The sequence below is a fragment of the Herpailurus yagouaroundi genome, unplaced genomic scaffold (assembly GCF_014898765.1).
Source record: "Herpailurus yagouaroundi ecotype Mexico unplaced genomic scaffold, PumYag 29, whole genome shotgun sequence".
NCBI classification, from domain to species: Eukaryota; Metazoa; Chordata; class Mammalia; order Carnivora; family Felidae; genus Herpailurus; species Herpailurus yagouaroundi.
In genome coordinates this window covers 122,709,080-122,734,038 of record NW_024412377.1, presented here as the reverse complement: position 1 = coordinate 122,734,038, position 24,959 = coordinate 122,709,080, and the positions used below count along the sequence as shown (strand labels likewise).

At 51.6% G+C, this 24,959-nt stretch overlaps 3 protein-coding genes and 1 long non-coding RNA gene across 15 annotated transcripts in view; 2 read left to right on the top strand and 2 right to left on the bottom strand.

The window, feature by feature from the left end:
* Nucleotides 1-132: 132 nt before the first annotated feature.
* On the top strand, nucleotides 133-12,254 carry RELL2 (RELT like 2). 3 transcript variants are annotated; one of them, XM_040454465.1, is made up of 8 exons: nucleotides 133-605; nucleotides 788-1,267; nucleotides 1,661-1,726; nucleotides 1,851-1,917; nucleotides 2,355-2,540; nucleotides 2,812-3,187; nucleotides 3,315-3,348; nucleotides 12,236-12,254. In XM_040454465.1, the coding sequence occupies exons 2-7, from the start codon at nucleotides 1,084-1,086 to the stop codon at nucleotides 3,345-3,347; spliced, it is 912 nt and encodes a 303-aa protein (XP_040310399.1). In that variant the 5' UTR covers nucleotides 133-605; nucleotides 788-1,083; the 3' UTR covers nucleotide 3,348; nucleotides 12,236-12,254. The 3 variants fall into 3 exon arrangements, with proteins under 3 accessions (XP_040310399.1, XP_040310409.1, XP_040310395.1); XM_040454475.1 differs by lacking the exon at nucleotides 12,236-12,254 and adding an exon at nucleotides 3,584-3,988 and having other exon boundaries at nucleotides 1,021-1,267; XM_040454461.1 differs by lacking the exon at nucleotides 12,236-12,254 and adding an exon at nucleotides 3,584-3,988 and having other exon boundaries at nucleotides 134-605.
* FCHSD1 (FCH and double SH3 domains 1) lies at nucleotides 1,931-13,852 on the bottom strand. Of its 5 annotated transcripts, none has more exons than XM_040454393.1 (20): nucleotides 13,734-13,852; nucleotides 13,402-13,499; nucleotides 12,735-12,780; nucleotides 12,269-12,336; nucleotides 11,790-11,946; nucleotides 11,568-11,704; nucleotides 11,409-11,472; nucleotides 10,483-10,611; nucleotides 9,900-10,022; nucleotides 9,638-9,733; nucleotides 9,102-9,227; nucleotides 8,583-8,687; nucleotides 8,233-8,394; nucleotides 7,227-7,355; nucleotides 7,058-7,141; nucleotides 6,761-6,878; nucleotides 6,424-6,644; nucleotides 5,553-5,640; nucleotides 4,624-4,679; nucleotides 1,931-2,038 (listed from the first exon to the last, which is right to left on the bottom strand). In XM_040454393.1, the coding sequence occupies exons 1-20, from the start codon at nucleotides 13,752-13,754 to the stop codon at nucleotides 1,946-1,948; spliced, it is 2,121 nt and encodes a 706-aa protein (XP_040310327.1). In that variant the 5' UTR covers nucleotides 13,755-13,852; the 3' UTR covers nucleotides 1,931-1,945. The 5 variants fall into 5 exon arrangements, with proteins under 5 accessions (XP_040310327.1, XP_040310333.1, XP_040310358.1 ...); XM_040454399.1 differs by having other exon boundaries at nucleotides 11,790-11,925; nucleotides 13,734-13,851; XM_040454406.1 differs by lacking the exon at nucleotides 1,931-2,038 and adding an exon at nucleotides 2,197-4,495 and having other exon boundaries at nucleotides 13,734-13,844.
* Nucleotides 13,771-21,795, top strand: LOC121016736 (uncharacterized). The gene is made up of 3 exons (XR_005784416.1): nucleotides 13,771-13,991; nucleotides 14,096-14,313; nucleotides 21,574-21,795. It is a non-coding gene; the product is annotated as an uncharacterized LOC121016736 (long non-coding RNA).
* Nucleotides 15,895-24,959, bottom strand: part of ARAP3 (ArfGAP with RhoGAP domain, ankyrin repeat and PH domain 3) — a 25,262-nt gene continuing 16,197 nt past the window's right edge. For 4 of the 6 annotated variants that reach the window (XM_040454356.1, XM_040454376.1, XM_040454348.1 and 1 more), the window contains 14 exons: nucleotides 23,680-23,892; nucleotides 23,280-23,385; nucleotides 22,159-22,306; nucleotides 21,789-21,857; nucleotides 20,811-20,885; nucleotides 20,598-20,712; nucleotides 18,818-18,946; nucleotides 18,599-18,732; nucleotides 18,302-18,384; nucleotides 18,170-18,205; nucleotides 17,982-18,045; nucleotides 17,746-17,883; nucleotides 17,501-17,539; nucleotides 15,895-16,933 (listed from right to left, as the gene is read on the bottom strand). In XM_040454356.1, coding sequence (XP_040310290.1) covers nucleotides 16,451-16,933; nucleotides 17,501-17,539; nucleotides 17,746-17,883; nucleotides 17,982-18,045; nucleotides 18,170-18,205; nucleotides 18,302-18,384; nucleotides 18,599-18,732; nucleotides 18,818-18,946; nucleotides 20,598-20,712; nucleotides 20,811-20,885; nucleotides 21,789-21,857; nucleotides 22,159-22,306; nucleotides 23,280-23,385; nucleotides 23,680-23,892 — 1,832 coding nt within the window. In that variant the 3' untranslated portion in view covers nucleotides 15,895-16,450. The remainder of the gene's footprint in view (nucleotides 16,934-17,500; nucleotides 17,540-17,745; nucleotides 17,884-17,981; nucleotides 18,046-18,169; nucleotides 18,206-18,301; nucleotides 18,385-18,598; nucleotides 18,733-18,817; nucleotides 18,947-20,597; nucleotides 20,713-20,810; nucleotides 20,886-21,788; nucleotides 21,858-22,158; nucleotides 22,307-23,279; nucleotides 23,386-23,679; nucleotides 23,893-24,959) is intronic. The other 2 variants (XM_040454380.1, XM_040454383.1) reach the window with 2 other exon arrangements.

Genomic DNA, 24,959 nt, shown 5'->3' with positions numbered 1-24,959 from the left:
GGTGGAGAAAGCCAGCTTTCCCCGGCCCACTGGGAAGATTCCTGACTATCCACTCGGCTGAGGCATCTGAGGGCCGGAGCCGCGCCCGGCGTGCGGGATAGACCCGTGAAGAGCACTCTCGTCTGACTGCCTGTGCTCCCCGCCCGGACCCAGGCTCGGCGCCGCACACTCCCCCCGCGGAGGGGGCACGGCGCAGTCACGCGCGCACCACACTTGCGCTCACAAGCGCGCAAGGCTCTAGCTCTCCGCCCCGCACACCTGCGCTCCGCCTCCTGGTCCTGGGCTGGCGACTGGCGAAGGCATTTGGGAACCTAGGGAGGCTGCGGCAGCGCCCCCACCCCCATCTCCTTCCCCTTCCCACAGTCGGAGTTGTCCGAAGCCTGCCGCCGCTCCCAACCAGCCCGCATCCCTCTTCATCCTTCCCTCCCCCCGCCTGCCGCGGCACCGGTATCTGCAGCCGCAGCCCGGAGCCGGTGAGGCGGCGAAGGGGGGAGGGGGAGGAAGCAAGGGATGAGCGCCGGGAGGGCGTCGGGGGCCCTGAGCCGGACTAGGACGCCCCTGGAGCAGGAACCCGAGCTGGAGCCGGAGCCAGAACCAAACCACCGGTACCGAGTGGGCCAGGTGGCCTGGATGGGAGGAACCCAAAGGGGTGGCATTGTGCGGAATACCCGCAGGGGAGGGGGCTGCAGAGGCCTGGCTCAGGCCAGTGCGGAGGAGGTGCGGACGCTGACTCAGGCGCGATTCTTAAGCCGACCGCCTGAGAATTCCGTCCCATCTCGCTCTGCAGTGTCCTTGGGAGGGACGGAAGCGCAGGACAAGCTGGAAAGGGGAACGCTCTGGGCGTCGGGGAAGCAGGATCAGGGTCGCGGAAGAGGGCTTGCGCATCCGCCGTCTGGCACCCCGGCCCCGGACCAGCACCCCTGACACGGACAGCTCCTTGGTTGGGTAGGGGGGTGGGGCCGGACCTCCGAGGCTTGTCAGTTTCGGATCCTGAGGACCGAATTCCTATCCCTCCCCCAGTCCCTAGCTGCAGCCCCCTAACCCCAGGAGGCGCCCTGGCCCGCGCTCGCCCCCCAGGGCCTCATGTCGGAACCACAGCCTGACCTGGAACCGCCCCAACATGGGCTGTACATGCTCTTCCTGCTTGTGCTGGTCTTCTTCCTCATGGGCCTCGTAGGCTTCATGATCTGCCACGTGCTCAAGAAGAAGGGCTACCGCTGCCGCACGTCGAGGGGCTCGGAGCCTGACGATGCCCAGCTCCAGCCCCGTGAGTGAGGAGCCTAGAACCTGGCTCAGTCACCTTTCTCCCATACCCTTCACCCCACACCTCTTTCTGCCTTCCTGGCCAAGAGACCCAGGCCAAACCCTTACCATGCCTTCAGGGAGGCTTAATGATGCTTTCTTGAGTCTGCAAGTGGGATGACACCATCCTGAAAGCAAGGCTAGAAAAGGCAGGATGGGTGGGAAGGGCTCACTGTTGGTAGTCTTGGGCTCCCACTTACGTTTCCCATCTTTACTGCCCTGACCCCTGGAATGCTAACATGCAGCATGATGGCAAACAAAAGGATAGATCTTGAGCAATAAGCCACAGAAGCCACCAGGTAATGTCCACGCAAAGCTGACTCATTTCCTGCTTCCTTGCCAACCTCTCATGCTTCAGCTGAGGACGATGACATGAATGAGGACACAGTAGAGAGGATTGTTCGCTGCATCATCCAAAATGAAGGTGGGTGTAGTCTGGCCCTTTGCTCTCCCTGCCCCGCAACCCACCCCCCCACCCAGTCCCCACTCAATTTTCTCTTGCCCTGACCTCCACCTCCACTGACTCCCTCTTTTCCTTCTCCTCTCAGCCAATGCTGAGGCCTTGAAGGAGATGCTGGGGGACAGTGAAGGAGAAGGGACAGTGCAGCTGTCCAGGTGAGCTGGAAACAAGGGCCAGCATGACTTAGCTTGCCTTGGAGAGTACCCTCTCCTCCAGCACAATCCTTTCCCAGTGTCTTCGCATGTTTGGGGTGGGGGGAACGCAAAGGTGGCTAACCTATAGGAAGAAAGAAGTTTTGTAGGAATCTGAGTTCCTTCAAATTATACTTCCATCTGGATGTCATCAAGCCTAACCTTTATCCCTTGTGCCACTCTTTTGGGTTAAACATTGCCCGCTTTCAGCAAACAACCCTGGGAGGGAGAACACATGATCACTAACGTCTTAATATTGCGTTTATTAGATAAATACAATAGTGTTGGGGCCTGGGGAAGGTGAGGCATCTGATGTTTTAAGAAGCGAAAAGGACAGGAGCAAATGGAACAGGAAAGGAAATGGTAATGTCATTCCTGCTCCCCTCTTCCCTATTGTCCAGCGTGGATGCTACCTCCAGCCTGCAGGATGGAACCCCCTCCCATCATCACACAGTGCATCTGGGGTCTGCTGCCCCTTGCATCCACTGTAGCCGCAACAAGAGGCCTCCACTTGTCCGTCAGGGACGCTCCAAGGAAGGAAAGAGCCGCCCCCGACCTGGGGAGACCACTGTGTTCTCTGTGGGCAGGTGGGGATAGAAAGCCCCAGGGAAAGGGAGTTTGAGGTGGGAGCCCCAATGATCAGGCACCTCATTCCAAAGGTGGTCCCCAGCTCTGTTCTCCTAGACTGTGAACTACAGCAGGAGTCAGGCTACACAGTATGCCCCACCATCTGGGGGAGGTCTCCCCTGCCCTAGGCCAGAAGGAAGTAGCCATGAAACCCAGGATGTCCCTGGCTAAAGGGAAGCTGAGCAGCTTCTGAGTTATGGTCCTAAGCCCCAGTGTTCTCTCCCTTCCCAGGTTCCGGGTGACACACATAGAGAAGCGCTATGGACTACATGAGCATCGTGATGGCTCTCCCACAGACAGGAGCTGGGGGTCTGGTGGAGGGCAGGACATAGGGGGTAGTCAGGGGTCTGGGGGAGGACATCCCAGGGCAGGGACACCTGCCATTGAGAGCCTGCCCCCTGAGAGGCCACAGCCTCTGGCCCTCGCCAGTCCCTTGGTGCAGAATGGAGGACTCAGGGACAGTAGCTTAGTCCCTTGTACGCTTGAGGGCAACCCTAGAGCCTCTGCAGAGTCAGTGCTAGGGGCTGGAGGGAAGGGCCCAAGCCCAGGACTGGCCAGTCGAGAGGCAATTGGACAGCCAAGCAAACTGGACACCACAGATCACCAGGTATGAAGACATGGGCAGGGCTATGGTGGGCTCAGCTCTTATTGTCTCCTACCCTGGATTGAAGGGGAGGTGGCCCTGATATGACCCACATCCTGTTCTCCCATTGGTGACCACTTCTCTCTCACAGGTGTCTGCACCACGAGGAGCAGGGGGTGTGTGAGGTGAGTCTGCCTGGGCCCCAAGTCAGATAATCTCATCCTCCCACTCTCTACTTAAACTACCTAAGCCCATTGGCTCTCTGCACTCCCAGGCTTGGCCTTTGCTACACATTCTTTGGTTTAGTGGTGGGGAGTGGGCATGTGCCCCAGGAGGTAGGGAAGGTCCTGTAGCCCCTGGGTAAAAGCTGAGACACAGCTTGAATAGGAAGCAACACTGTTACCCTTCCTCTCCTCCAAGCCTCCTTCTTCAATGTACTGATGGACTACCGGCTGGCAGGGCCGGGGGTGGGTGGGCATGAAGGCCCTCCTTTCCACTGGACAGCACTGCCCTCAGCTGAGGAACCAGCTCTACTTCCACCTGGAGTTGCATGGTCTCAGTCTGGGGGACCTCGGGAGAAGTCTCCCCACCCCCATCCCTCAGTCTCTTTCACTTCCCCTGCCTGCCAACAGGCCGCCTGACCCCTTCCCCATCACCTCGCTCCATTTGCTAGAGCGTGGCAGCTGGGAGCAGGCCCCTGCCCTTGGTGGGCCCCTAAAGCAATAGCACCATAGGCCCCCTGCCCTCTTGGCACAAGAGGCCCAGGCCCTGGCTTGGGCTTAGTGCCCTTTATTCACTGTCAATAAATCCGCTCAGACCATTACAGCTGTTTTGCATACTGGCTCCAGCTCCTTTTGACAGGCTTGCCCCTGTTCCAGCCCCCAAATCCAGTGGCCATGGCATCTGGAGTGGGGTGGGTCACAGAGCCAGGGTGGAGACACAGATGGGCTGGAGCCACTCAAGACTTTGGAGAATTGGTTCCAGCCCCAGAGATTTCTAGATATTTAACCCACTTAGAGATGGGGTGGTGGCAGAAAAAAAGGGGGAGTTCCAGCCCTAGAAATAACAGGAGGACAATCGGGGGGGGGGGGGGTGAGTTCCAACCCCAGAAAGGGGGAGAAGAAAAGTTTCTATTCCTGGAGGTGAGAGTAGAGATGGGGGAGACTCCAGCTTTTGGCTTGGTCACTTCAGATCATTGAGGGGGTGGTCTCTGACATCCTGGAAATAGGGACAGCAGCATCACTGGGGGACAGCAGTCCCCTGGCTTCAGGTGAGAGGATCTGGGTGGCCAGGATCCGGGGCTTTAGCTGGTGGGGGAGGTGGTGGACGCATCTGTAGGGAACACACAATCAGTGCTCCAGAAGCGTCCGTTGGGGATATCCCTGTCCATTTCCTCAAACCCCGAGACAAAACAGGACAAGTTGGAATGACACAATCTCCTCCAGGGGAGGGGCCCTTACCGGCCTGAGTCGAGGTGCCATCATGTCCAGGGGTCCAGGACATTCCAGGTCTTGGTCTGCAAACAAGAACCACAAGTCAGTCTTCAGGCTTTATTTTGTTCACTGCTGCATCTCCAGCATTTATGACAGTGGTACTCTCTAAGTATTTGTTGCATTAATGAATAGTCACTAATCTGAGCCATAAAATACATCATTACATCCATCCTCAACACTTATTTAGCACCTGCTGTATAATCAGCCCTGTGCAAGGTACCAGAGAGGGGAAGATGGAATTCACAGCACTCCCACTCCCAATGGCCATGCCAGGAACCTAAGAGTGAAAAACCAACAAACAAAATGAATAAGTGCTAAATCATTCCAAGTGAACTACAGGTATAGGAGGTACAGAATATGCTCACAGGGATCTCTGGAATCAAGGAGGGAAGCTCCATGAAGAAAATAGAAGTGCCAGAAGGTTTTAGAAAAGGTAGACATTCCAAGAAAGAAAATGATGATACACACTAAGACGTTTGTAGGATTCAAGAACATTAGAGGCAGAGAATGCATACTGGGAAAACACTGGGAGAAGCTGGCTAATTTGTCAAATAATAATCATGAGAAAACAGCTACTAAGTGCATGAGTGTTATGTGCCAGGCACAATGCTAGGCTCATCTTTCCATCTCTCACAAGAACTCAGTGAAGTAGGGACCTTTCTCCTCACTCTGTAAAGGCCCAGGCAGGTTACACATCACTCCTGAAACCACACATTGGCAAGTCACAGGCAAAGTCTGAACAATGCACCTGCCTCCAAAGCCCAAGTTCTTCTCCCCATCATGCTTCTGTGAGCCTGAGGGAGGAGGTTCCTGAGGGCAGGCAGAGGAGACAAGTATAACCTTGCTCCTTCTTCCTGTCTCTTCCACTCCCAGGGCCTCCAATGCCCTCTACTCACCCACAGGCAGCACAGGTGCAGGGGCTCCATCCAAGGCACAGGTGGGCACAGGAGGTGAGAAGCTGGGAGGAGAAGGGGATGGCAGCATCTGGGAAGAAGGGGCACACAGAGTTATTCCTGGCATATGGGAAAGTTTCATTAACTTTTTCTCTCACCTTGTCTTCAATGCCTGTCCCATCACTTCTCAATTTGGAGAGCCACCAAATGCTTATATCCAGGTGGGGGCTTAGCTGATAATACACTTCAATAACCAATATGTATTGACACTTAACTATATCCCAGACACTCTGCTGACACTTCATATACACTAATTAATTCATTCCTCACCACCATCCTATGAAGTAGGGATTTTTATGTTTTCTATGTTAGAGGTGAGACTCAGATAAAGCTATCTATCCAAAAGCATGGAGCCAGTTAGTGGTCAAGTCCCGACTAGAACTGGTCTCCTGACTACCACGCCAAGGCTTTTCCTTGTAACAACAGGTACCATATATTAAAGAACCTCCTGTGGGTCACTGTGCTAGGGGCTTTACCTCCATTATCTCTAATCATGACAAGTGGGCTGCTGACACAGGTATTATTACCCTGTTTTACATGTGAAGACAAAAGCACAGAGGTTATATCACTGCCCAAGGTAATTCAGTAGGAATGAACTCAGATGTACCTAGCACTGAACTAAGACTATCAAACTCTAATGAAGACAGTTTAGGTTTCCTTCTTCTCTGCCCAGCCAAACTCTTTTGGGAGACCCAAGCCACTATAGGAGGTAAACCCGGAGAAGGGAGGGGGCATTAAGATGAATATGGGGCCTCACTGGAGTGGGAGGGTCAACCCAGAGGTGTCTGGGGATCCAGGGAGAAGAAAGCCTCACCTGTTCAGGGTCTGAGAGTTCATGGGGCCCTGGGGGGCCAAGAAGCTCCTCCACTAGCAGGGAGGGGAAGACCCCAACATGGCCCCCAAATTCTCCCCTCCAGAAGCCGTCATCCACTCCATCCTGGGCCCTGGGCAGCAGGCGGATAAGTGCCCCCTCGGGGAAGCTCAGCTCCTCTGCACTCTGTCCCGTGTAGCTGTATAGGGCACGGGCCAGGAAAGCTGCAGAAGCCCAGGAGAGATGCTGAGGGGAGTTGATGGACGGTAGTGCCCCCAGGACTATGATATCCCAGGGCCACAAACACTCGCTCCCCAGACCCAGAATTTCCCATTCTCACCTGTGGGCTCTGCCCCTGAGGGGTTGTCGCTGTCCTGGCCACTCTCAGGGAAGGAGAGGTCCGGGAAGTTGAGATACCGCTCAGGGACAAAGCCTACCTCGCCGTGCTGGTTTCGAGCCTGTTCACCCAGCAATGTGAACAGATAGCAGACTTGCCTCAGCAGCCCATAGCCCTAGCCCTCCTCCTTAGGCTTCTAGCTTTGTCTGGCTGGATCCTTGCAAGCCATAGAGAAGACCTTCCCACTGCACCCTCCCCACCTGCCCACCACCAGGATCAGGATCTAAGGTCCATACCCACCTTGACCCATTCATCAGCATCTCCCTCTTCTATGACCTCCAGCCACTCTCCCTCTGTGATGGTCAGCTCATCCTCACGCCCTGCCTGTGCCCCACAAGGAAGGATTCAGGACTTGGCTGTCTCCCATCCCCACCTGTCGGAGGTCACCACCCCCATGCCCACCTGATACCTGATAGCCAAACACCACGTGTGCAGGGCAGGGAAGGGGCCTAGTGGCCAAGGCTGTGGGGGCAGGCTCCTCAAAGAGCTCCCCTGTCTCCTCACATTCTTCAAAGTCCGAGAGCTCAGCATCCTCAGCCTGGAGGGGGCAGACAACAGACATCATAGAGGGGCCCCACACTCTCAAGCACCCATTTCATCTCCCACTCCTCCACTCTATTCTTAAAGAACACTGGCAGATCAATCCCCAAGGTGGCACCCCCCCCCCCAATCTGTTCACCATGTATCAAAAGCAAAATCAACACAAGCAGGGTAACACCAACCACCACAGAATTAGTCCTGAGTGCTTACTCTGTGCCAGGTACAACACCAAACATCTTATGTATATCACCTCATTTTATCTCCATAATGACCCAGTGATATTTTGCATAACTGAAAACCTCGTTTTACTTGGGAGGAAACTGATGCTCAGAAAGGTTAGGTCACTTTCTAAGGTCACACAGCTAATAAGTAGAGTGGCTGGTATTCGAACCACTTATAATCTGTACTTAGAGCTTAGTTCATAACCACCATCCTATACAAGTAAAACCTTAATTGTGATGAACTTGTTCTGTGAGTGTTCTGCACGAAGAGCAAATATTTCTAATATATTTTAACTTGATAAATGAGCGATGTCTTGCGATATGAGTATTATGTGATGCTGAATGTCACATGATCACAACTGAGCCAATGGTTCTTGAAATTCACTTTGATATACAAGTGTTTTGGATTACAAGCACGTTTCCGGAACGAATTATGCTCGCAAACCAAGGTTTTACTGTACTCATGACAAAAGTTCACTGACACTCTATGCTACAAACTATGCAAAAAATTATACTTATTTCATTCATGCCTCACGACAACCTCTTTGACTTAAGTACTGTCGTGATCCCCATTTTACAGGGTCTTCCCTCCACTGGGGAGTTCTACCCTTTACCTTCCTGGGTGTGTATGAGTACGAAGCAAAGGGTGCTCACCGTAGGAGACAGGTCCCTCTGGGACAGTCGGGCCTCACTGAGCCGTCGCTCCTGCTCCACCTCATCCTGGGCCTGGGTCATGGCTGGTTTCAGCCAGCGCTGCACATCTAGGCCAGCTCCTTGTAGCAGGGCCAGCCGAGCAGCCCCCTTCACCTGGCTCACCTGGCATTAGGAAGAGAGGTCAATCAAGGCTGTGGCTGGGCCTGCCTTTGGGAGGTGGGTGGAGCCTCTCCAAGTTTGTCCACCTTCTACCTCCTGCCACCCACTCCCCACCATCCAGAGAGAGTGGAGGAGAGTGTTGTGTAAGGGGGTGGGATCTCAGTGGCCCTAGCCACAGGGCTACATCTCACCTGTGCCCGCCGAATGCTCTCCCTCACTTCCTGCAGCCGCTGTTCTATGCCTGGAGCCTCCCGCTCTGGAGCCTGCTGTCGCCTCTGCTCCAGCCGCTGCAGCACCTGGTTGGGAAGGCAGAGGACAGGGGTGGGTAGAAATACTACAGGAGACAACTTACTATGGACATGGCACTTTGCTATTTGCTTCACATGTATTATGTCATTTAATTTTCCCTATGAGGTGGCTATTATTATTAACCCCACTCTAATAATAAGGAAACTTGAGGTCCAGAGAGGTTGGTTAAATCACTCCCTCACTCTGGGTTACATAACTAGGAAACAAGAGAGCAGGATTTGAACCCAGATGGGTCTAACTCCAAAACCAGTGCTCTTAACTATTGTGCCACACTGTTGGCTTAATATACCTTTCCCTCCCCTCCTTCCTGCCTGCAGCCCTATGACATTCCCATTGATTCCAGGGTTCCCATCTCTCAGCTCTTCCTGCCCACCCATGATACCTGCACCCCCCCCCCTCACCCGATGCCCATGGTTCTGGATCTTGTAGTCTCGGGCGGCTCGGCTCGTCCAGCGCTGAACCTCTTTCTCCAGGCTACTGTCCCCAGCCATGCCTCCTGCGTCCCCCTCCAGCTCCAAGGCACACACCTGCATGAACAATGAACACAGGTGCTGTGAGGAGGACCTGATATTGCTCCTTCACTACAGTCTCCTCCTTTTTTCTTCTTTCTGTCCTGACTTCCAGGGACAAAGAGGTGAGGGCACACACCTATGTATATAGACACAGGTGTGCCTTCCTGTGGACACAGAGACACAGAGAGTCCCCAAAATGGGATCTGGGTTGAGGGATAGAGATAGAACGATGAGGATAGTGCAGTCAAGGACCGGAAAGGTGGAATAAAATATGTTTATTTGTGTCCTGGTGGGAAGGAGGTGAACTAGAGTTCTGAAGCCACATAACAGTCACCAAGTCATTATCAGGACAAGATGATGAGGGAGGAGGCCTAAACCACAGTCCCCTTTACATGTGGTTTGGTTCCAATGAACAGTGGTCTCACCTGATCAGTCCCTGCAGGCTGAAACTCCTGAGGTGGTGTAGGGGAAAATACTCCAGGCTCCTGAAGAAAAAGCTTCAAATCTTGCTCCCAGCTTACCTGGGGGGGTTGTAAAAGGTCAAAGTAGGCACTCACTGGTTACCTCTCTAAGCCTGTCCCCAGCCCCTCTTGGAAGAAAGAAGGCAGATAATGCAGTGGGTGGTCTGTACTGAAAGAGCAGGGTAAAGAGGATCTCTGGGGAGGTCTTACAGGGCACAGCCCTCACCTGGGAGGTTGCCTGTGCTCCATGGCGGGCATGCTCCAGGGCCATCTCTGCAGCTTCCAGCTCAGTGCGGCTTAGCAAGGTCAGGGGGTCCCTCAAGTGTTCCAAGAGCTCGCTGACCAGGGCCTAGAGAGAACCCTGAGATAATGATACTACCCTTCCCCCAACATCTACTGCAAAGTAGGCTCTCTGCCCAGGTTTAGATTGGTATGGGCATGAGGAATTGGAAAGAGGGAAGGAATGAGACATTATTACTGCTTCTAAGAATAGGCCCTCATGTATGCATAGACCTTAACAGTTTAAAAAGCATTTTCATATCTATTCTCTCCTCTGAGCCCCATTAGTCTATAAAGTAGGCAGAGCAGAAGTTATCCCTGATGAGGGGTTCAGAGGGGTTAAGTGTTCTGCACAATGTCATGCAGTCAGCTAGAACTAGAACCAGAACCAGAGGATCTATCTTCTACCCACTCAAAGCAGGCTAGGTCCCTAGCACCACCTAGTCTGGTGGTGGTGGGAAGAAAGGACAGGCCCTCCCACACACTGCCACCCTCTGCTGAGAGGCAGGGGTATCTGGGCTGGGACTGGCCTTGAGCAGAGCTGGCAATTCCTCCTGGTAGTAGTGGTCAAGGTGGGCATTGGTGGCCACCAGGTTAAGCAGGTACTCGTTGCGGGCTGCTCTCAGCTGCTGGGAGTACTGGGCTGATTGGGCAGACAACTGGGAAGAGAAAATACATGTCAACAGGGACTGCTAGACCCTTGGGGTCCTTCCAAGGCCAATCCATATCCAGAATGGATTCTCACATTGAGTGCTTACTATACACCTGGTGCTACACTAAAACTTTTGTACACTCACAACTCGTGCTCAAGATGCACTGGTGGTGTCTGGGTTCATTTAAAATAAAATCCCAACTGCTCCTTACTGTGGTTTACCAGGTTTCACATGAGCTGGTCCTGCGACCTCTCTGACCTGTTTGCACAGTACTTGTCCCCTTTCTCACAGTACTCCAGCCACACTAGTCTTCTTTTGGTTCCTCAAGCCCACAAAGCTATTGCCATCTCAAAGCCCCTGAACTCACCATTTCCTCTCCCTGGAATGTTCCACCCCTAGATCTTTGCATGGCTGGCTCCTTCTTGACAGGCCATGTATTCAGAGAAGCTTTCTCTCTAAATTACACCCTGTTACCCTTTATCATAGCACCTTGTTTTGTTTTCACTTAGTCTGATTATTTGTTTATTTACTATCTGTCTGGCATTCACCAGACTCTGAAGGCAGGAACTCCATAGAATCCTCAATAAATGCACAGTAAAGGAATAAAAAGAAATGCACTATTGCCGTGTTACAGATGAAAAAAATGAGATTCAGAGAGATCAGGTTAACCAAGGTCAAGGACTGAAGGTGTAGGGAAGCCTGGATTCGTCCCAGTCTCTCAGATTTATGCCCTTGGTTTCCAAACCACGAGACTACTCTGCCCACCTCCTTCCTGCCCTCCCTCATATCCACATCCCCCAAACCTTGGTGCTGAGTTTCTGGAGACTGGTTCGAGTGTGGAAGAGCCCATGGTCACTTCGGTTCAGTCTGTGCAGGCAAGGAAGAGGAGTAGAGTTTAGGCCTGGCTGTCATGCCTTGGATCCCCTCCTCCTGCCAGGCTTCCCAACTCCACACGACCCCACCTAGCCTGGACATCAGCCGCCTTCTCCTGTGCCAAGGCCCACACACGTTCCCGCTGCCCATACAGCTTCCGACTTCGGCTCAGCTCCCGGACAGACTGCAGCACCTCAGCTTGTGCCCTCTGGAGGTTCTCTGCTCCCTAGGGGCATGGACACACAGAGTCCTGACCTGGATCACCCCAGCCCTGAGCCAGCCCTTCCTTCATCCCATCCACATAGACATACCTTCCTAAGCACCTGCTCCTTGGCACTCCGCCCTGTGCCCCCTGCCAGGTCACGGTATCGGTCAGATGCCTGGAGCCGGGCTTGGCCCCCAGCCACGGTGGCATCCAGCAGGCAGCGCCAGGCACCAAACACCATCCTGCCTCTCCCCATAGAAGGTCTGTGTTGAGGAGGAGAGCACTCCAAAGCTTCATGAGACCCCCCCAACCCCAACACCATAAGAGACAGAGTGCTTTCCCATCCCCCTTGTCTGGGAGCCTATCAATCGATCAGCCCATTAGCTCAGCCACAAGGATCACTCATGCCCTCTGCCCGCACCCACAGTGTCCTTGCTGGGTCAGCTCCTCTCTGGCTGCTGTGTCAGCTCTACCTACAGCTCACGTGCCCTCCCCCCTCACTGACTCTTTATTCCCATAGATTCCTGAGACTGAGCTCCTCATCTCTTCTAGGTCTCCTGACCTCCCTACTTCCATGGGACCCACCTGCTGTCCATCTCCCCACTCCGGTGCCCTTCCCTCTTCAGGAATGGCCCAGCCAGTTTCTGAAGTGCCTGGTGGGAAAGTCATCATAGACCCAGTTACCTCTCAAAGATTCTCACCAACTGGGAAAATATGGGATCAGAGTATACTAACGCCATTCATCAGATGCATATTATGTGCTACTTACTTTGCTAAGTGCTTTACATGCATTAACCTATCCCATCCTTACAACAACCCCATGTGAAGGTACAATTATTATTTCCATTGTACAGAGAAAGATGTCAAGGCCAAGAAAGGCTAAGTACTTTGTCCAAGGTCACACAGCCAACAAGTAGCACAAGAAAGATTTGACACCCCTCTGTTTAGGCCTTTGCTCTTGACCAGAACAGAAGAATGTGTGGAGAGACAATGCTGGTGGTTTAAAGGAGGCTAGAACAAAAGACAAAGTCCAGAGAAAGGAGTTCCATACCTGCCCATACTCCCGTTCAATGGCTGCCCTCTGCTTGCTGTAGGACCTGTGGAGATAAATGGAGCAGGGTGGTGTTACAGTTTAGTCCTGTTCTCCCACCCTCAATCCTCTCCTCAGCCTGGGCAGGAGGAAGAGGGGAGCCAGGCCTAGAGTGTGAGTATACCAGGAGCAAATGAGACTTGAGAGTCCTTGAGATCACCTCAGGCAGCTGCAACCCAGAACAACCTCACCTCATTGCTCAGAGCCTCAGCAGGATCCTCCCCCCCCACCCCTCCCACCCCCCCCCCCCGGGAGAACCATCAGTGGGCTCAGACGTGAGGACTGATGGGGGCCTGAATACATTGTCCTCCTGCCCTCCAACAGGTTTGGAAGAGGGAGGTAAGATTCTGCTCTAAGCTTGATTGTGTGGTGGAGGGAGTGGTATGGGGTCAAGGGGTTTCAGGGAGGGTACGTGCGTGTTTCTGTGTGTTGGGGTGGGAAGAAGGATAAGTCCTATCTGGTATCTGGAGAGGGAGGCCGAAAGTGAGGGCCAGTAATGGGCAGGGTGGAGAACTCTTCACCCTCTGCCTCCCCTCCCCGGCCCAGATCCGACGGATGTAGGTTTGAGGAGAGGCGGGGCGCGCAACGGCGAAGGTGGGGGGAGTACGTGGAGGGGATCAGAAGCTACCTGATGTCCTCCAGTAAATCTGCCTCCCTCTGCTGCCGGGTCTGAAGGATGCTCAGCTGCTCCAGGAAGCGAAGTTTCACCTCCTGAGCCGGCTTCACCTGTGAGGGTAAGAAGAGGATGAAGACCCCCAGCGCCTGAGACCTGGAAAAAACACTCCGCGCAGGGAGCGGTGAAGGGGCGGGACCGGGGAGGGGCTGGGCTGTTTCCTGGGTTACTTCTGGGTTAGGCCCTGAACCCTTACAACTCCTTGTCCCCCACTGCGGTTCCGGAGCCCCTTAACTCCCACCATTCCGCCAGCCCACCAGGAGTCCCCATTCCCAGGCCAAGCTCACTTTTCGGGGCGGCGGCTGCATCTCCGATCCGGCCAAGGCGAGCGACTCGACTCCGGAACTCGAGGAAGCCCCGCCCACGCCAAAGCCCCGCCCCGGACCTGGCTCAGCTCCGCCCCCGTCCCGCCCACGCCTCGTCCGACTTCGCGCAGGGCTGCGAAGCGCGAAGGTGCCGAGAAGAAACCGGATCAACTTCTGTTACTACTGCTAAAACTCCGGAAAGGGTCAGAGCCGCCGAGTGGACGCCGCGTCTGCTGCGCGGTAGGGAAACTCTAAGTTTCTGAGTCAAGACGCCTGGGTTCTGTTTCTAGTAGAGCCATTGACTCAGCTCTTAATTATTTCTAATCATTCATTTACATATGCAGATCTCCGGTGATGGCGCGAAGGGTGACGTGTGGCAAGGAGGAACTCAGTTTGTGACCAGGGAAACTGAGTCACTGGATGCCTGAGCAAAGATGATTTTGACAAGGGAAACAGGACTGTTCTCATACCCTTCCCAAATTCCCAGAGAACTGGAAAAGCCAGCGTGAGTGGTGAGAAAATTGCCTGGAGCCAGGAAGAAACCAGTCCCAGAGGAAAACAGGTGTGTCTGGGGCCAATGGAAGCTAAATGGTACTTGTGAGTGGATATAAGCGGGGAGATGGGTGTGGGGCCTTGCGTCCCAGAAGGCCCCTCTCACCGTTAGGGCCTACTTTTCAGGTTCTGCACTGCAGTCCTGTGGCCCCAAATTCACATTTCCAACAGACCACAGACACCAGCACTTGTATGTCTAATAGATACCTCACACCTTTAAAACTGCTTCTTCTCCCTGACCCTTCCCAAGTTATCTTCCCCAGATAAAATACCAAAGGGCACCTCTTTCCATCCAGTTAGGAAAGTCTGAAACCCAGAGTCAGTCTGCCCTTTTCTCATACCCCCACATTCCATCCGTTAGCAAGTTCTATAGGTTCTATTTCTAAAAGATCTCTTATTGATCACCTTCCTTCAATTCCCAAAACCACCAACCTAGTCCAAGCCCCATAATCAGTTTTCTGTCTAATATCTGGTCTTTCACTCTCTCCCCACCCCCAACTCCCTCCATAACCCATTGTTCACAAAATAGCCAGTGATTTATCTTTTTTTAAAAAAGAAAATGAGATCATATCACTCTCTTCCTTAAAACTTCTCAGTTGCTTTAGAATAAAATCCAAACACCCTAGCATGGCCCGCAAGGCTGTGCATTATTGGGCCCCTGCCAATCTTTCCCCTTTCGGCCCATACACTTCTCTGGCTCCCCACTCACTGTGCTTCAGCAACTCCAGCCTCCTTGCTGTTTCCCCAGCAGGCCAAGTCTTCCCATTGCAAAGCCTTCATGCCTGCTGCTTTCCCTCTCCTTCTGGAGTGCTCCTTCTTCCAGTACTCCACATGTCTGGCTTCTTTATTTTTTATTTATTAAAAACATTTTTTTAAGTTTTTTTATTTATTTTGAGAGAGAGAGAGAACAGGGGAGGGGCGGAGAAAGAGGGAGAGAAAATATCCCAAACAGACTCTGTGCAGTCAGAGCAGAGCCCTATGTGGGGCTTGAACTCACCAACTGTGAGATTGTGACCTGAGCCAAAATCAAGAGTTGGACACTTAACCAACTGAGCCACCCAGGCATCTCTTTATTTTTTAAGTTTTTTAATTATTTAAGCAATCTCTACACCCAACATGGGGCTCACACTCATGACCCTGAGATCAAGAGTTGCATGCTTTTTTGACTGAGCCAGCCAGGTGCCACCAAATCAAGTCCCATTAGTTTTGTTTGTTTGTTTGTTTGTTTTGTTAAGTACACTCTATGCCCAGCATGGGTTTGAACTCACAACCCTGAGATTAATCTGAAGTACTCTACTGACTGAGCCAGTCAGGCACCCCTATCTGGCTTCTTTAAGTTTCAGCTCATTACAGAGGCCTTCCCCATCCTCCCAGCCTAAGGGCCATCTCCACAAACACGTCACTTTAGGTTTAATTTCTTCACATCACTGAATTAGTTTGTGTATTTAATGTTTTCTATTCCTCTACACTGGAAGCTCCATAAAAGCAGTACCCATCTGTTCTGTTCACACTGAATACCTAACACCCAATTAGGTGCTCAGTACATATTTGCTGAATGAATGAATGAATGAATGAATGAATGAAGCAACAGTAGCCTTTGGTTCCAAGGTTTATTAACAATGACACATCTTTGTTGGCTCCTCTTTACCCCAACTCTCAACCCCAATCAATCTCCCGACTCTAGGTCTTCAATGTAGTTCCCAAATGTAGGAGGTGGGGTAGGATAGACTTGGAAATCATTCAGCTCTCTGGCTTCCAAATCCTTTTTTTTTATTTAATGCAGTAAAACCATTCTTTTCAAACCCAAAATGTCTCACAGGACACCTACATATCAAATATATAAAGAGTTGTCCTTGATGAGGAAAAATATGTGGGGCTTACTGCTCTAAGAAACAGTTTGATGTTCACTGTTCTCCTTATTTCAGTGACATCATGGTACATATAATGAGTGGAGGTTCAGTGAGGGCCACATTCAGACCCTCTCTGGGTAGGAGAGTCCAGAGCCCTGAGTCCTGTGGTCTTTCCATAGCACCGCACTGGATTTTAGAGTCTTTCCATCCAGAGCAGAGGAGGCTCCCAGCAGTGTCTGCCATGGTGAGAACTTGGGTCTTCTGGTTACCTACCCCTTCAGACTTCTGGTCTTAGGGTTATGTGAGGGGCTGGCTGGAGGGTGAACTAGAAGAGGAAGGTTGGGTGGGGAAGCCAGGTGTCTGTGTCACAAGGCCATTGGGGCTCTGGGACTGAGGGCTGGAGGGCTGGGAGGGGCTGCCTAGGCCTATGGTGGTTTCTCCTTTCCTCAGGATGAGGCTGTTAAGCTCTTGGAGCAGCTGTTCCTCCAGGGACCCACGTGCCTGGGAGCTGCTCTTTGAAGGGGGGCCTGGAGGGAGCTCTGGTGGCCTTTCCTCTGGGCCTGGGGCACCTGCCTTGGGGAAAAAGGGTTGATCAAAGGACCTCTGGCTGGTGAGGGGCGTCTCAGGGTTGGCTGTCTGATCTCTCATGGTGGAGAAGGAGGTAGAGGTGTCCTTGGTCAGTTCAGGGAAGGCTCCCACTTCCTCATACACTGGCTCCTCATAGACAGGCTCCTCCAGTTCCTCTTGCTCCTCCACAGACCCCTGGGTTGACTTCATTGGCTGGATGGGAATGAGGTGGCATGAAGCAGGCACGGAGTTAGAGTTACTACATTATTAATCACTAACATTTATTGAGCTCTTCTTCTGGGCCAGATGCTCCAAAATACTTTGCATGTATGATACCAAAATAACTCTGTACAATGGGTTACACTGCAGGTGAGTGAACTGAGGCACAGAGGGATTAAGTAAGTTGCCCAAGATCACACAGTGAGTAAATGGAAGAACTAGGGCTTCAGCCCAGGTCTAACTCCAAAATGCATTCACTTAACCACTTTGCTTCTCTTTCTCAGATCTTATGACCACTTCCCTTTTCCTTGTCACATCCTACCGTCCTTTATTTTTCTGATTCCTTCTGGTCCCTCACTATACACTGTCCGTCTCCTTCTCTGTCTGTTTGCCTGTCTGTCTCTCTCTCTCTCATACACACACACACACACACACACACACACACACACACACACACACTGATGGCCTGCATCAGAACAAATAGAGAGGGTACACCGGTTCAGGCAGCACAGAGGAACACACAGCTGATGGGCACACAGCTGAGACAGGCACAGTACTCACAAAGAACATGGACAGGGTCCTCCGGTTGTGAAGTCGCCGCTGGGCACAGGTGGGATGGGGGTGAGGAGAGGGAGAGACACAGAGACACAGTGAGGCCTGGCAACAGGAGGCAAGGGTGGGGAGTGGGGACACAAAGAAGGCAGAGGGGGGGCACTAGGATGACAGGCACATCACTCCCCTCCTGCAGTGTGGCAAGGACACAGGCAGGGATCAGGAAGGCACTGGAGCAGGCTGGGGGACCTCACCAAGGTCTGATTTGCAGAGAGGAGGGTGGCCCCACTGTCATCCCCTCTGATGGGCAGCAAAGGCATAGTGCCAAACTTCTGACGGGCGAGGTCAGAGGAGGAATGGCGTCGTAAGACCACTGGCTGCTGGTCATCGTGCTGGAGGGAATTGAAGAATTGGCACAATGGGTATGGGTGGTACTGAAGACTAGAGCTGGGACCTCCGACCTAGCCCTCAGCTTTCTCCTTCCCCTCACCTGGGCTTTGAGGATGCTGGTGGTCCAATCCCACATCTCATCCTCATCACTGCAGGACAGGTAGCTGGGGGTGATCAGAGGGAAATGAGCTGGAGAGGAGGGATTGTAGCTCTAGGGATGGAGGATAGGGAGGGGTTGGACAGGGTGCAGGGCTAGGCTAGAGAAGAGCCAGGCTGGGAGGTACTCACAGGTGCATCTTCTCCAGTATCAATGTGAAGCCCCACCTAGGAGGCAAAGGAGAACAGAGAAGGGTGATTAGAAAGGCCAGAAAGGTGATGGCAGGAAGGCCCTAGAAATGTGGGCTGGGGAAGGACACTCACGGTGTTGGAGGCTTTAACTTCTTTCGGATGCCCAGGTAGACCTTGGAACCTTCCAAAGGCCACTCTCGTTCTGGTTTAGAGCTCTGAGAACAAGAGGGCAGTCAGTGAGGTCAAAAGGTGAGAGCAGGATCACAGTCATTTGGGTCAAGAAGTCATGGAAACACTGGGGTTATGCAATCACAGGGTCACAGAGGTCAAAGGACCAGGGCAGCAATGAGATTGATAAGCACATGATTTGTGGAGTGAGAGGCTTGATGTAGTCACAGCTCCTCCCACAGGGCTGCCAGCCTCCCTCACCTTCTTTTCCTTGAGCAGCAGCAAGCAGCGACCACGCAGCAGAAAGAACCTCTCCTGGAAGCGGTTTCCCAGTAAGCGGGGTGGCTCCTCCCTACATCGCAACAGACCCACCCTTGGGCTCTCGCGGCGGATACCTGGGCACAAACGGGCAATGCTGGGTGGAAGGTCCTGGGGGAGAGGCCTGGGGATGGGGATGCTGGACTGAAGAGGGAGGTTCACCTGTGAAGAGGCAGCCGGCCTGGGCCAGGGAGACTTTTCTCAAGAGCAAGGAGGCTGAGCAGGGCTCTGGGAGCTGGCACCATTGAAGGGCCTGCTCTAGGACCCTTTCCTTGGGGTGCAGGGGCCGCTCTAAGGAAGGGGTAAAGTGGGAGTGAAAATCAACCAGAATATCCGTCCACAGCCTGGAGCCCCCAACTCCTTTCCCACGAGTCACATTCATTTATCCAATCCACCACCCAGCCACAGGTATTTATTTTAGCACCGACTCTGTGCCAGGCACTGTGCTGGCCCTAGGGATACAGTGATGAGCACGAAACACAAAGCCCACAGCACAGTGAGGGAGCAGACCTTAAGTCTGCCTTAAGTCAACCAAAGAATTGCAGACAATTAGTGCTTTGAAAGAAACAATAAGAAGCTGAGAGAGAGGAGGGCAGCCACTGGGACAGGGTAATGCCCAGGAAAGGCCATTCAAATTTTTAAATGTTTTTTAACATTTACTTATTTTTTTTCAGAGACACATAGAGACAGAGCGTGAGTGGGGTAGGGGCAGAGAGGGAGACACAGAATCTGAAGCAGGTTCCAGGCTCCAAGCTGTCAGCACAGAGCCCGACGAGGGGCTCGAACTCATGAACCATGAGATCATGACTTGAGCTGACGTCAGACACTTAACTGGCAAGGCCTTTCAAAAAGGGGGCATTTGAGGATGAGACTGAGGCCAGAAGGGGTGGGAAGAACAAGCCATGCTAAGATCAGGGGAAGAAAATTGCAGGCATGACAAAATGTAGGAATAAAGGCCCTGAGTCAAGAAAGATGTGTTTGAAGAACAGCTAGCATGGCTGAAGCCCAGAGAATGAGTTATGTGAGATGAAGTCCAAGAAATAAGCAAGGTCCAGACGCTCAGGGATTGTGGGCCGTAATAAGGAATTTGAATTTTATTTTAAGTCCAGTGGAAAACCATCGGAAGGTAATGGCATGACGTGATTTACGCTTGCAATGCGTGTTGACTGCTGGAAAATGGATCATCGGGAGGCAAGAAGGGAACACTAGCCAGCTATTCCCTTTCTGGGGCTTTACATTTTAGTGGTTAATGTTGGGAGAAGAAAGATAGCAGTGACTTCATCTTGGGTGGTGGTAATGGTGGAGATGGAGAGAAGTGACAGATTGTAATAGAATCAACAAGACTAGGTGGTTGGGTTAGGTGTGAAGTTGAAGGAAAGGGAAGACTCCCAGCCTTGATAACTGAGTTAGGGAAAACTGGGAAATAGCTGGGGCTTTTTGTTAGGTGAAGGGGTCTGGAAACTGAGTTGAGTCTTGCACATTTTAAATTAGAGATGCTTATGAGACGTACAAGTGGAGGTGTGCAGTGGACAGTTGAATATGTGAGTCTGGAGCTCAGAGGAAAGATCTGGGCCAGAAATAAAAATTTGGGTGTCAGCTTTTTAATGGCACTTAAAGCCACTGGAATGGATGAGGCATCCAAGGAAGAATGTAGATAGAGAAAGGAAAAGGGTCCAGGTTGAATACTGGGTTCCTCCAACATTTGGAATCTAGGCAAAGGAGGAAGAAAAGCCTTCTTTGATGCAGAAGGGAAACCTAGGGTTTGTGGGGTCCACAAAAGCCAAGAGAGAAGAGAGTATTGAGAAAGAGGGAGTGGTCAGCAGTGTAGAATGTCCCCTCACATGCACGAGGACAATGTCCACTATGTTTGGTAAAAGAAGGCACTGGTGACTTTGATCTCCCCCCATCACATGTGCATCCACACACACATGGTCATGCTCACCAAGTTCCCCGTGCTCACGAATTTCAAACGTCACCCATAAGTCCATCCCAGCATCTGTCCCCCGCATCTCCAATACCTGGTTAGTCAGCTCCTCAGCAGTCAGTGTCGGAGACACCTGGGGTCATGGCAAGAGCAGGGGACCCATGCTGGTCAGTTCACTGACCCTGCTTCCCCCAATCCTCCCATCTCCCCACCTGTCCCCTTAGGACTGACCTTCAGGGTAACACAGTTGTCTGGGAGCTGCTGTTCTATATAAACCTCCATGATGAGGTCTCCAGCCTGGGACAGCTGAGGGGACGGGTAAAGTATTCAGGAGGACACAAGAGAATCCAAAATATCAAGGTCAGAGGACCCTTATGTTGCCTCATAAGCACTTCCCCCCACAAAAGTCTCCTCCTACCCCTCATCCCCAATGTGGCTCAGGCCCTTATAAGGGAGAACCCCAGGAGTGGCAGAACCACATCTTCAGGCTGCATGGGTATTTCCCAAGGCAGTACAACATATGGAAAGACAAGTTTAGAGTCAGACTCTCTGGGTTACATCTCTGGCACTCACTACAGTATGACTTTGAATAAGTGACCCTCAAGGCCTTCTTTTTTATAACTATTTTTTTAATGTCTATTTATTTTGAGAGAGAGACAGAGCAGGGGAGGGGCAGAGAGAGAAAGAATCCCAAGCAGGCTCTGCGCCATCAATGCGGAGCTCAACGCAGGGCTGAAACTCACTAACAGTCAGCTCATGACCTGAGCTGAAACTGAGTCAGATGCTCAACCAACTGAGCCACCCAGGTGGCCCACTCTGTTTCTTTATTTGAAAAAATAGGACTGTACACCTCATGGAGTTGTGTGATGTTAAAGTGAGATCATAGGGTTTAGAATATAAGTCCTCTGCTGTTTGTTATCCTATTTATTACTACTATTCTCAGCACTTGGTCTAACTTAGCTAACTCTTCCTTGGATCTTTTTTTTACATGCAGAACTGAAGTACTCGCCACCATTGTGTAATGAAGAATCCTCATTTTGGAATAAGTGGAGTAAATCCTAAACCAAACCCCTCTCTCCAAAGCACTCCCCTCCTTGGTTTCCCCCTTTCTCTGAAAGCTGACGGCCAATGTCCAGCAGCAGAAGGCCACCCTCCTGTCTTGATATCCCCTCCTGGCCCACTCAGGAGTCTAAGGTCAGGACAAGTTACCTGTACATCCTTCCAGGTGGTGATAAGACTGACTTCCAAGTCAATCTGAGCTACCTGGTCAGAGTCAATCTGTGGAAGAGTCAAAAAGAAGTGTGTATTGTGGAGGTGGGGGGTGGTGCTAGGAAATGAGGGAAGAAGGGAGAGATGTACAAGACCAGAGGGTCTATATGAGAGCATTAGAGGCCAGAAAAGCTAAGAACTAATGGGGCATGGGCATTTGGAGTGACATTATGGGATAGAGGGGCCCAGGGCTCTGGAAGGTGATTCCCGATGCAGAGGGCTTTCAGAGGTCTGGGCTGGGGTCCTGTTGGGGAGAGCAAGATCTAGAATCCAGGAAGAGGGACTATAGTCAGGGGTTGAGAGAGCTTACATTAAAGACAGAGATGTAGCCATCGATGAGTTCCTGCAGCACCCGCACCTCATGTTCCCCCCGCCCATCTGTCTGGAACACACTAGGTGCAAACAGCAAGGCCAGGTTCCGCGTGCACATTTGGTTTATAGCAGCACACTTTTGCACCCTGCAGAAGGGCGTGACACGGGTCACAAGGGATGCAGCTTGTGCTCACCTGTTGGTCAATGCATCCATTCATTCAGCAAATACTTATTGAGTTCCTACAGTATGCCAGGCCCTGGGCTAAGCATTTGGGATACAGCTGTAAGACACAATACTGGCCTCAAGGAGCTCCCAGTCTAGGGGAGAGACAGATAAGGAATGGGTGATTATAAATATTGTAGGAGGCAGCACACTTTTATGTAAAGGGACAGACAGTAAATATTTTAGGCTTGCAGGCCACACGTTCCCTGTTGCAATTCCTCAGTTCTACTGTTGTAGTATGAGAAGAGTTATAGACTATATAAAAGTGAATGGGTGTGGCTTTACACTTCATGGACAAAACTTCATCTAGAAATACAGGCAACAGGTTGGATTCGGCCCATGGGCCATAGTTGGCCCATCCCTGTGATATAGAGTAATCAGTACAATACAGCCAGTGTTCACCTTAGAATCGTTTAAAGTCCTGTCTCCCCAAGAGACTGGTCAAGATAGATCTGCAACTTACTCTTCTTTGTGTCTCCTACATCTAACCCTTTGTCTGTCATAGAATAATAAAGCAAAATAATATTGATTGCTTACCGTTTTTGAATTCTTACTACATACATGCCAGGTGCTATCGTTAGGATTTTGGAAGGATTATTTCCTTCAACTCTCATGACCTAGGAGGTGGATACTATTCGTTACACCATCTTCCTTTTACAAACGAGGAAACTGAGGCTCAGAGAGTACAAATAACACCCAAGGTGACACACTAGAATGGTGGAAAACTAGAGTAAAGCTTAGGTCTGCCTGACCTCAAAGTCCACACTCTGAACCTTTGTGCTCTGACGCTTTCACTTAGCAATTGTTTACAGGATGAATGAATGAATGAATGTGGGGGGCAGGTAGAGCTGATAAAGGGTCAGTGAGGAGCCTGCGGGGGTCCTGGCCATACTGACCGATAGAGATGCCCAATGAGGGTAGCCAGCGTGCGGCGGTTAACCTGTGGCAGGCAGCCAATCACTTCTTTGTACTTCTCCAGGCGCTGATTCTTCTGTGGTAACTCTGGGATGGAAAGGGGAAGGGGTGGAGATGATCTGGGAAGGGAGCGTGGAGGGATTTTTGAAGAAACAAACCTAGGGTGGATGTGCCTCTGCCCCCTTCCCACCTTGACCTAAGCTGAGTCCTTGAGTGATCCTGAGGGGTGGGGAGGAAGTACTGGGGAGGATGGCTGCCCAATCCCACAAAACAGCCTCAGGGATTCAAGGGTGTGTGTGGGGGGGGTGGGGTGGGGGGTGGGTGGAGTTCCTGGTTGTCCCTTGGCTATCTGTGAAGAGTTTTTAGGGACCTTGGGAGTACCAGCAGCCTCCCTCCAGCGGGGCAACAACCGTGCACAGGTCACAGGGTCATCGAGCTCTCGAAAGAAGCGTTTGAGCGTATCGGTGACATCCTCCACGAAGTGCTCCCCTGGCCGGAGCTTCACTGACCGGGCATCCCGCCGGAACTCAGCAAGGAGCCGAAGGCTACGGGCGCGGGCACCCCCTTTCCGGTATATGCCCTCCAGCTGGAGCCCTGAGAACAGCCAGCATCTCTGCTCACCACTGCCCAAAGACCCACCCACCCACCTGGTATCCAGTATCTGTGACCTACCCCCACCACCCCCCCCCCCCGACATGCTGTAGGGCTATTGGGGTAAATGGGCCAGAGAGGAGGAAGTCTGCCTCCATGGTCTTGACTCTCAAGACCCTGCTCAAGTACTCCTGCTCGGAAGGTCCTTCCCTAACCATGATATTACACAGAGTCCCCATCACTCACTATTTTGGTTTTGAAATAGCACTTTCAAATCATATTACAGTCAATCCTCACTATTCAGATTCAATATTGTGAATTTATCTACTTGCTAAAATTTATTTGAAACTCCCAAACCAGTACTTGTGGCACTTTCCCAGTCATTTGTGAACATGCGCAGAGCAGAGATGAATTTGAGTTGCCTATTGGACACATTCCCAGCTAAGCTCTCATATGGTAAACAAGTGTAGTCTTCATGGTATATATAGAACCACATTTTTTCATTCTTGTGCTTTTTTTCTTTGGGTAGTTTCACTATTTGAAATGGCCCCCAAGTGAAGTGCTAAAGTGCTGTCTAGTGTTCCTAAGTACAAGAAGGCTGTGATGTGCCTTATGGAGAAAATATGTGTGTCAGATAAGCTTTCCTTATGCATGAGTTACAGTGCTGCTGGCTGTGAATTCAAAGTTAACAGATCACAAATACATATTAAAGCAAGTATCTTTAAACAGAAACAAACTTAAAGTTACATATTGATGGATCAGTTGATGAGAATGTGACCAGAGCTTCCCAGGAACCCAACCCTGTATTTCCACTGGGGCAACAATTTAGCATTCATTCATTCAATGTTTGCAGTAACTTCATAGAACAAAACTACCATGAATAATGAGAACTGACTGTATTTTTCTTACTTATTACCCAGTTCTCCCACTAGTCTCTGAGCATCATAGAACTTTCCCTTTTCACCACTATATGTCCAGTGTCTGGCAAATGGGAGCAGCTCAGTAAACATCTGCTGAATGAAGAGTGGCAGTCCAGGAACTGTGGAGGAGTGGGTATGGGCACCCATGCT

Excerpts from the sequence above, each read along its gene's own strand:
- RELL2 (XM_040454465.1), top strand. The coding sequence starts at position 1,084 with ATGTCGGAACCACAGCCTGACCTGGAACCGCCCCAACATGGGCTGTAC. Across the intron at positions 1,268-1,660 it reads CGATGCCCAGCTCCAGCCCC|CTGAGGACGATGACATGAAT; the intron begins GTGAGTGAGGAG and ends CTCATGCTTCAG. Across the intron at positions 1,727-1,850 it reads CTGCATCATCCAAAATGAAG|CCAATGCTGAGGCCTTGAAG; the intron begins GTGGGTGTAGTC and ends TTCTCCTCTCAG.
- FCHSD1 (XM_040454393.1), bottom strand. The coding sequence starts at position 13,754 with ATGCAGCCGCCGCCCCGAAAA. Across the intron at positions 12,337-12,734 it reads TTGAACGGGAGTATGGGCAG|GCACTTCAGAAACTGGCTGG; the intron begins GTATGGAACTCC and ends CTTTCCCACCAG. Across the intron at positions 11,473-11,567 it reads GCGGCTGATGTCCAGGCTAG|ACTGAACCGAAGTGACCATG; the intron begins GTGGGGTCGTGT and ends TTGCCTGCACAG.